The sequence below is a fragment of the Cyprinus carpio genome, chromosome A25, assembly GCF_018340385.1.
Source record: "Cyprinus carpio isolate SPL01 chromosome A25, ASM1834038v1, whole genome shotgun sequence".
Lineage (NCBI taxonomy): Eukaryota > Metazoa > Chordata > Actinopteri > Cypriniformes > Cyprinidae > Cyprinus > Cyprinus carpio.
Window position 1 is genome coordinate 1,063,317 of NC_056596.1, and position 10,359 is coordinate 1,073,675.

Genomic DNA, 10,359 nt, shown 5'->3' on the forward strand with positions numbered 1-10,359 from the left:
GCTGTTTTGAGGCGTGTGGTGGTGTTTTTGTTAATTGGGGGTAGGTTTTGGTGAAAAGGGGGCGTGGGGTAATGGGGTTGTTTCCTCACGTCATTTTTGTTAAGTGTTTTTGGGTTTGTTGGGTGGTTGTTTTTGGAAGGGTTTGTGCTGGCTTTTTTTGTGACTGTGTGTGTTGGTTTGGCTCTGTTGTAGCTGTTATGTCTGTTGTTTGTGCACGTGTTAATGTTTGTTCGTTGCAGTGATCTGGTGTCATCCCCTGGAGTGTTTATTTGTCTGGGTTGTGTTTTGCGTACGCAGTTGTGTGTGTGTTGCGGGTGGTGTCAGTTGGTTGTGTGAGCGTTTTTGCTGAGTGTTTCGGTAAGTTGTGTCTTGGTTGTTGTACACGTCGTGATTTTTCTGTGTGTGCGTTTTATTGTGGGTAGTCTAGTGGGTGTTGGTGTCGGTGTGGAGTGTTGTTGCGTTGTGTTGGGGGGTTGTGTGTTTTGTTTGTTTCTTCACGTCAGCAGCACTTAACAGACACCAAAACTTAGAGCTTTTTTTGCTAGCGATAGTCTGAAGGTTTAATACTGAGGGTTCTGTGGAATATAGCATTTGCTTGTTTAATTTTTTTTGCCCACTTTATTTGTGTGTGGCGGTAGATTTTTCAGTGTACAAGCATATTTTTGTTAAAGGCCTTTTTCTTCAAAATAGTAGTTTTGGGTCGTTTCTCGAGTTTCAGCACGCACTTACAACACACACCAAAACGTAGTTGGTTTTTATCGCTATCTATGTTCTGAAGGTTTTTTTACTGAGGGGTTTTTTCATATTTCGTTCACGGTGCTATGTACAACATTTTCAGTCCTAAAACATCATGAAATGTTTTTTTTGATGTTTTCTGTCATGGTTCTTATTATGGAGTGATGAAAAGAGAATTTTAAAAATCCCTCTGTACAAACCTTTAACTCCTAACTTCAACAAAATCAAACACAGATTTAGAGACACCTATTTACCCAATGTTTAGATTGTTTGATTCCGAAATATTTTCGTATTACTGCATATGTTAATTTAGATAATGCCTCATTTTACGTATTTACAACAACATTTCAGAAAAAATGTTTGGATTTCCTTCATTTTTTTATTTAGGTTTTTTTTAACCCCTGTTTCACCTGGTGTGTCTTTCCTAAAGGAATCGGGTCCCGATCAGACGGGAGAGAGTATGTGGTTGACTAAAAGGGTGCTTCTAGTCTGTCGTCACGTTCTGGTCTGAATTTATGAGGCATAAACCATTCTACCATGATCTATATGCTTCCAGGATGTTGATCTGAAATCCACGTACGGGTTTGTTCATTCCTCCCAACTATTGTTAGTCTTTTTTGTCTCTTTTATGGGTGACTGTGTATTTATTGTTTTTTTTCATTTTCATTGCTTTTGGAAAATGTGCCAAAACGTCCCATATGATAATAAGAATCCAAGCCAAGCTGTTGGCAAGTTATCAGCTCAACTATCAGGAGAAGCGGGACCTGTGAGAGGGTTGAGACGACTCTTTTTTCTGCTCAAGAAACGTTCTCGTTGACAAACTGTCCTGTTGGCTTTGTCTACATAAGGACAACTTATAAGTGCTTTACCTTTTACCAAAAAATATAACCAGCAGCCCAAATTTTGCACGACATGGGTTTTGTTGATAAGTGGTTTCATTCACCCGCACACACAATTGGCTGATATTGTCAATTTTATTTAGATTAAATTACTGTTTTATTGATAGTTTTTAAGTAGTGAATGAATTTAATACTAAATATATCATCCTTATAAGACGATGCCTACCGTATGGACAGCCTTGGTACAGTAAAAGCGGCATAGCTTGTGGCTTGGTGCGAATTGAGAACTCATAAAAGCTGATTTATGTAAATAAATATGTTTCAGTCTTAAATGTTTTTTCAATTTTTATATGTACTAGTTGTTAATTTGAAAATAAAAGCCCAATGTATAATTATTGGTTTTGTAATTTTAACTGTTGTATGGTAATAATATATATATTGTTCCATTGATTATTGATTTCATGGCTTATTTGGAAGAGTATCTTCTGGAAAAATCCCGACTTTAGTTTAATCAGGAGCAACAGTGAGAGTTACGTCACAGATATATCATTTATTTCTAACTAAAATTATTTGTTTTTTGTTATTAGTTAGAGCACTGGTCAGTGTTTTATTTGATTTATACTTGTCTTAATATTCTCTCTCTCATAGAAACCTATCTGTGTTTTTACTTAATACTACCTGCTGGCCTGAAGCGAGTGAAAATAAAGAAAAGCTTTTCATCTCCTCAATCACACCAGTTTGAGTATCATTTCTGTGAACTGGGTACACTGCTCGGAAAACCGTCCATTCGTACCAGATTTGAGAGTGCGGTTATTGTAGTGCGTCTTGTCGGCGTTCGTGAATCCGAATGAAAAGCTTTGTGTGCATGAAAAACATCCTCTAAGCTCATTTTCTGAAAGACATGCCCTGTAATCCCCGGCAACACAAAGAGCTGGATGATGTTGAGGCTGAGGCTGTTGCCGGGTGCCGCTGTTACCACGGTGACAGTCGTCAGCATCAGTGGAGGCGAGATCAGAGTGAACAGACTGCTGGTCGCGTGCGGCTGATCCAGAGCCAGTCTATTAACACACACACATACACACTCACACACACATACATACACATACATCTGATGAAATATATAATATAACATGATTAAAATAATATACATTAAGTACTTTTTTATTGAACTCTAATGGCACTGTTGTCTGGGTGGCGTGGCGTTATGGAGTTTAGTTGAAGAAGGTGCTGTCAGGTGTCGTCTGTGTTCGGTGTTGTGGAGAAGAGGATGTGTGTCTGGCTAGTGTGTTGCACTCGTGTGTGTTGGTGTTGTGTGTGTTGGGGTTGGTTGGGGTTTGTGTGTTTTTTTGTTGTGGGTCTGTGTTATTGTGTGTTGTGTGAGAGAGCTGGGGTGGTGGTGGGGGGTTCTGTCAGAGGGTGTATGTGGAGCTGTCGGTCGTTGTGGTGTTTGTGCTGGTGGGTGTCTGGCCTCGTGGTTTTGTGTAGTGTTGGGTCTGGTGTGTGTTGGGGTATTTTTGTCTGTTTGGAGGGGTGCTGGGTGTGGGGTGATGGATGCGGGTGGTTGCTTTCGCGTTTGTGAGGTTGTTGCGGTTTGGGGGGGTGGGTGCTGGACACCTCGTGGGGTTGGGTGACCGTCGTGGTTGTGGGATTTTATTGGGGGTGTGGAGTTGGGGGGGGTAGGTTTGTAAATAGTCGTGTGTGAGTGTCTCATAGTCGTGTGTGTGTGAGTGTGAGTGTGTGTGTGTCTAACACTTGTGTGTGTGTGTGTGTGTGTGTCTTATAGTCGTGTGTGAGTGTGTGTGTGTGTGTGTCTAACACTTGTGTGTGTGTGTGTGTGTGTCTAACACTTGTGTGTGTGTGTGTGTGTGTGTCTGTGTCTGTGTGTGTTGTAGTGTGTGTGTGTGTGTCTATGAGTCGTGTGTGTGTATCTTATAGTCATTGTGTGTGTGTGTGTGTGTGTAATCACTTAGTCGTGTGTGTGTGTGTGTGTGTGTGTGTCGTGTGTGTGAATGTGAGTGTGTGTGTGTGTGTGTGTCTTATAGTCGTGTGTGTGTGTGTGTGTGTCTTATAGTCGTGTGTGAGTGTGTGTGTGTGTGTGTATCTAACACTCGGTATGTGTGTGTGCTAATATCTAACGCGTCGTGTGTGCGTGTGTGTGTATCTTAGTCATGTGTGTGTGTGTGTGTGTGTGTGAATGTATCTATGAGACCGCCTGTGTGTGTGTGTGTATCTTATAGTCGTGTGTGTGTGTGTGTGTGTGTATCCTTGTGTAGAGTGCTTCTCTCCGTGTGTGTGTGTCTGTCGTATTGATCCCCTGTCTGCTGCATGTGGCTGTGTCTGTGTGTGTAAAGCGAGTGCCAATCTATGTGTAGCTTATAGCGTGTAATGAGGTGCTTGTGGAGTGGGACACTTTGTGTGTCGATTTGACTACTTAATCGACTGTATGGTGTCTTGTAGAACACTTAGACAGTCAGTCAGTGTACGCATTACTGCTCTGATGTGTGTGTGTGTGTCTTCCCTAAAAATACTTAAAAGTGTGTGTGTGTCTTATGTGTGTGTGTGTAATGGAGATAAAGTCGTGTGTGTGTGTGTGTGTGTGTGTGTGTGTGAGCTGCTTGAGTGTGTGTGTGTCTTATACTCCTGTGTGTGTGTGTCTTGGCGTATCTCTGTGTGTGTGTGTGTGTGTGTGTGTGTGTGAGGTGTAGTGTGTGTGTCTTATACTCGTGTGTGTGTGTGTATGTGTATAGTCATGTGTGTGTGTGTGTGTGTGTGTATGTCTATCACTTGTGTGTAATGTGTGTGTCTTACTCTCCTGTGTGTGTAGTAATGGCATTAATGCGTGTGTGTAATGTGTGTGTGTGTGTGTGTAGTGTCTAATACTTGTGTACGTGTGTGTGTCTTATACTCCTGTGTGTATGTAATCTGTATGGCGTGTGCGTGTCGATGTGTGTGAGTGTGTGAATGAGTGTGTGTGTGTCATATACTACGTGTGTGTGTGTCAATGTGTGTGTGTGTCTTATAGTCGTGACAGATAGTGTATGAGTGTGTGTGTGTCTAACTGGCGTGTGTGTGTGTGTGTGTGTGTGCAGAGACAGATGAGTATAAGCTCTTAGCAATCATATCTGCCTTCAGATAACAAAGAAAGTCCTACAGACAGCACTGGGAAATTACTATGAGACCAGAAAGCTGGTCAGTATCTGTGTGTGTGTGTGTGTGTGTGTGTTCAGTGAGGCTTCTCCGTTAAGCTTTCTTCTTGTGTACCTTCTGCTGCATTGTGTTGTGTCTGTGTAGGTAAATGGCCAAATCTAATTAGCGTTTAATGGTGCTTGATGGGAGGGAGCCGGACACTTTGAGCTTCGATTCAGAGCGATCTTAATGAACTTATAGATCTTGTAGACTACTAGACAGTCAGTCAGTCAGCATACTCTACTCTGATGATGGAAGGGTCTAAATCTTCCTAAAATACTTAAAAAGTATTATTCCATAAGTGTACTCAGAAAACTGTAGTGGACTAATATTACCAGTTACTCCACAGAGTGTTTAATGTGCCAGAGCCACAAAGTAGCCAATATCTGTCCATGTTTCTCTCCACATCTCGACTCGTGCACAGAAAGCGCTCGGGGAACAGTGTCGTTTCGAGCAACAACTGGAGACTGTACATGACGTCACGTAGAAAGGGCGATCGCGCACCACATTAAGAAACGAAACATTCATGTTTTCATAACCGCTGGCCAAAAAAACTAAACTAAAATTAAATAGTCGTTGAGAGCAAGGGGACCCCCTGGTGTTTTAGGGGCCTTAAGCAGCCTCATACTTTGTGTATAGGGAGGGATGGGCTCTGATTGCTGCTAATGTTTATTTCCTCCACTGCAAGCTGTCAGATTAGATCAAATTTGGGATTTATTTATTTATTTATTTTTTCCCTTAGGAGTTTCATATATTTATTTGTTTTGAATTTTTTGCTCTATCTGCACAGACCAGGTTTTAAAGAAGATCCTTTTTGCGTTTAATTTTATTTTATTTTTATAAATTATTTTATTTTATAAATATTTATATATTTTCATCATTTTATTTAGTTTTTTGGCTTTATTTTTATTTATTTTATTTTATTTTGTTTTTTGCCATTTTATTTAGTTTTTTGCCTTTTTTGTTTTAATTTTGTTTGTTGTCATTTGTTAACTTTTCACATTTACAAAGTTTTATTTTATTACATTGAATTTAGTTTTCATTTCCAGTTTATTTATTTTTAATTTCATATTGGAAATATTCATTTTTAATCTTCAAATGTTTATTTGATTTTATTTTGCCTCTAAGTCAGAGAGCTTATTAGTTCTAGTTTGCGTTTGTTTAGTTCTCAGAGAAATCTTATTGATTCTAGTTTCTAGTTCTTGTTAGGTCTGTCTCAGCACAGTTTATGCTCTTTTGTTCTCTGAGAGCTGCTCTTAGGAAATCAGTTTAATCTTTGATCGGCTGTTTGAGGAACCTGGTTTTACTGTCATGCGACTGATTCTGAGAGATGTTTGTGGAGTAAGTAAATCCCAGAACACTCGTTACAGTGATCGAACACTAACATCAGGCTGTTGTTGGGGTCAACAGGAAGATGTGTGTCTCGCCTTCTCGCTTCCTCTGTTTCTGTCTGTCTTAGGCCCTACACTGTATTAAACTGCTACCTACCAGCATTTATTTTATTATTACTGAGATACTATCATAGTTTTTATTTGTTTATTTAATGGTTTTATTAAGTTAATTTTTTTATATTTTATATTTTATTATTTTATCTAAAGTTTTAGTAATTGCATTTTTTTTATTACTTTAGAAGTTTTTTATGCGTTTTATTTTTTAATGTTTATATAGTTTTTATAAATTTGTATTTCAATTAAAGTTAAGCTAAATGAAAATGAGAAATGTTGCTTTGGCAACTAGCTCAAGTTTTTTTTTTTTTAATATTAAGTTTTTTTTTTTTTTGATATGAATAATTATTGAACATTAATTAAAATAATTTTAATATGTTTTAGATCATTTTATTTTAAATGAGAAATGTTGTGTTAACATTTATTTATTTCAAGTGAATTATTTGTATTTATATTTATTTTTTATATTTATGGTTTTTAGTTTTATTTAAATCTAATAACCCTGTTACCTGCACTTTATTAAAGTGATAATTCATGCATAAAAAAATTAATAAAAAAATATTTTGTATGATATATTATAATAATTATTAAATGCTAATATAATTTTAAAAGTAATCATAAACTATATAATTAATTTTGATATATTTTAATATAATTTTAAAATAATTTTTAATATTTTATTTCAGATAGCGGCTTATGTTTGTGCACTTTATTACAGGGATACTTCATGCAAAACAAATCTTCTGTCGAGCATGAATAAAGGTTAAATATTATTAAATGTGGGTCTGTTTTGTGTCTTTGTTAACGCTCAGTGTGTTGTGATTGGCTCAGACGGTGGAAGGTGAAGATCTGAAGCATGACTTCGAGCGCCTGCAGCTGGCCATGGAGATGGTGGGCTTCCTGCCGGCCACCAGAAAACAGTGAGTTACAGCCTGAAAAAACCGAGACAGCTCACCTTAAAATGCTCTCTGCCTGTCAGTCATTTCCTGCGTTAGGGTTTGCCGACATCTGATTCAGCTGGCGATGCTATTAAGGGGGCATTTGGTTGGCTAGTGGACATTAAAGAGGCCGAGGTTTGGATGATGTTTGGAGTTTGCCGATATCTGATTGGCTGACGTGCCATTAGAAGTGGGCGAGGGTTTGGATGATGTTTGGGTTTTGCCGACATCTGATTGGCTGGCGATGCCATTAAGAGGCCGGGGTTTGGATGATGTTTGGGGTTTTGCCGACATCTGGTCGCTGGCCCGATGCCATTAGGGGAGGCGGGGTTGTTTGGATGATGATTTAGGTTTTGCCGACATCTGATTGGCTGACATGCCATTAAGGGGGGCGGGGTTTGGATGATGTTGGGGTTTGCCGACATCTGATTGGCTGACGTGACATTAAGGGGCGGGGTGGTTGGATGATGTTCTCTGTTGTCAGTTTTTCTGCGGTGCTTTATTGAGAGATTTGACTCAGGTTTTGTTCTCCGCAGAATCTTTTCTTTACTGTCTGCGATCCTTCTGCTGGGGAATATCCGTTACAAGAAGAAGACGTACAGAGACGACTCCGTCGATATCTGGAACCCTGAGGTGCTTCCTGTCGTCTCTGAACTGCTGGAGGTGAGGAGCGCCTCCACAAAACATCTGCAGCCCTCTCAACTACTTTTCTCCCCTCTGGAGTCACATGCAGTGATCACAAGTTTATTACGTAATTTTGTTTTGTTTATTATTTTATTTTATTTCTTAATTTAATTTTGTTTCATTTTTATTTTGTTTTATTTTGTATTTATTTTATCTTATTAATTTTTAGCATTTGACACTTTTTATTTTATTTAGTTTTATTTTTTAATGAATTTTTTGCATTTTACATTTTTATTTTGTTTCATTTTATTTTGCTGTATGTGATTAATGATTGGGTGATTTCGTAGGGCGTGAGGTCGCGGTCACTGAGGACTGAATCATTATTTGATGATGGAGATGAGTGTCATTATGACTCTTTGATGGTTTCCACCTGCTTCTATAAAGCATTTAGTTGAGCTTCACTAATTCTTTTTTATAAAAATAATACTATTTCAGTATCATTTATATATTATTATAGAATTTCATATTTTTGAATTAAAAATAATACTATAATTAGTATCATTTATATATTATTATAGAGAATTTAATGTATTTTGAATTAAAATAATACTATTTTAAAATCATTTATATATTATTATAGAATTTAATCATATTTTAGTTAAAAATACTACTATTTTAGTATCATTTATATATTATTATAGAATTTAATCATATTTTGAATTAAAAATAATACTATTTCAGTATCATTTATATATTATTATAGAATTTATTCATATTTTGAATTAAAAATAATACTATTTTAGTATCATTTATATATTATTATAGAATTTAATCATATTTTGAATTAAAAATAATACTATTTTAGTATCATTTATATATTATTATAGAATTTAATCATATTTTGAATTAAAAAATAATACTATTTTAGTATCATTTATATATTATTATAGAATTGATTCAAATTTTGAAAAAAAAATTCATCTTAATTTTAGTTAAAGCTTTTTTTTAATTGTATGTTTCTTTTCATTTACCTTAGTCATAGTAATTTTGTTGTTTTTTTGTTACATTTTGTGTTTTTAAAATATATTTTTGTAGTTTTTTAAATTTAATTTTAATTTAATTTTTATTTTACAACTTTATCATTTGTCACAGAAATTGACAAAATTTATATATTTTCTTTTTTTTCTTTTTTTTTTTTTTTTTTAATTTTTTAATTTGTTTTTTTGTTTTTTTTTATTATTTTTTTTTTGTTTTTTTTTTATATTTCTATAGTTTTTTTTATAAATTTTTATTTGATCAGTTGTATCACTTTATCAGTTTCTTGTTTCATTTATGTTTTTTTTAATAAGTTTTCTCATCTAATATTTTATTTTTATTTTATTTTTTATTTTATTTTATTTTATTTTATTTTATTTCGAAACTCAATTTGACAGTCACAGCACTGTTGATGACGTTCGTGTGTTGAGGGTCGTCCAGCAGTTCATTAGTTTGATTTACTCTGTCCTCATTTTTCTTTTAATTTTATGATGTTTGAGTGATTTCTGCTAAAATTGGTGCTAAGAGTTTTGCAGTTTTAGTCTACCGTCTCTCATGGTTCATGTGCAGGTGAAGAGAGGAGATGCTTTTGAGGCTCTGACCACCGCAGCGAAAGAGCGGTGGCGGTGGGCGAGGAGCTGGATTGTGCCCGTACAAGCTATCCGAGGTGAGAGTTATTTCATCCATGCAGCTCAGTCAAGATCTTCTGCAGGTGTTTTCCTTGAGCCTGATGTGAGGGTCTTGTGTTGGTGGTTTTTGTGAGGTTTGTGAGGAGTGTGGGGTTTCTTAGAGTGAGCTGTTTTCTCTTGAATGCTCCTCCATCTCCTCCGTGTCATCATCTCCTTCCACCCACACAACAAACCTCATTCCTACAGCGTCCAGACCCAGCTGAGGTCTTCTTCAAACCTTCACACATTTGTGTGTGTTTACCAAATGTGGCTGCATTAGCCCATAAAGCATCTTACAGAGCAACTGAGACAGGCGTGATGGAAGCATCAGATAACATCTCAGAACATTACACTTCAGGAATCCTGAGGAGAGTTAGACACACATTTATTTGTTTCTTGCTTTATTTTAATTAATTAATTAATTAATTTCCCATTTTAATCTTTTGTTTTTAAATGTGTTTATTTATTTATATGCATTTTATTTATATTGATTATTTATTTTTACTATTCATTTTAGATGCTCTACCAATGGGAGATACAGGAAACAAAATAAAAAATACACCAAAACATTTCAGAATATTATGCAACTGAAAAAAAAGAAGTGTAAAATATTGATTTTGTGTTTATTTCTTTATTTTTAGTACTTTTGTTTTTGAATATGTTCATAAATAGACACTATTTTGAAATATACCACTGAAGTGTTTCTGATTTGATTATTTGTATTTTATTTGTTTATTTATTTTTCGATTTGGATAGTGGCATGTTGGTTTATTTATTCAGAAAGGAAATAAGAAACAAAAAAAAATAGACAAAACATTATAGAATATTATACAACTGAAGAGGGTGTACAGTTATGTATTTTTATTTTGTTTCTTTTAGTATTTTATTT

The 10,359-nt window shown here is 35.7% G+C and overlaps 1 protein-coding gene across 1 annotated transcript; it reads left to right on the plus strand.

The window, feature by feature from the left end:
* The first annotated feature begins 2,475 nt into the window (after positions 1–2,475).
* Positions 2,476–8,143, plus strand: LOC122135664 (unconventional myosin-IXAb-like). The gene is made up of 4 exons (XM_042715886.1): positions 2,476–2,610; positions 7,037–7,125; positions 7,680–7,894; positions 8,115–8,143. Exons 1-4 carry the CDS (start codon positions 2,476–2,478, stop codon positions 8,141–8,143), a joined length of 468 nt encoding a protein of 155 aa, XP_042571820.1.
* Positions 8,144–10,359: the final 2,216 nt, after the last annotated feature.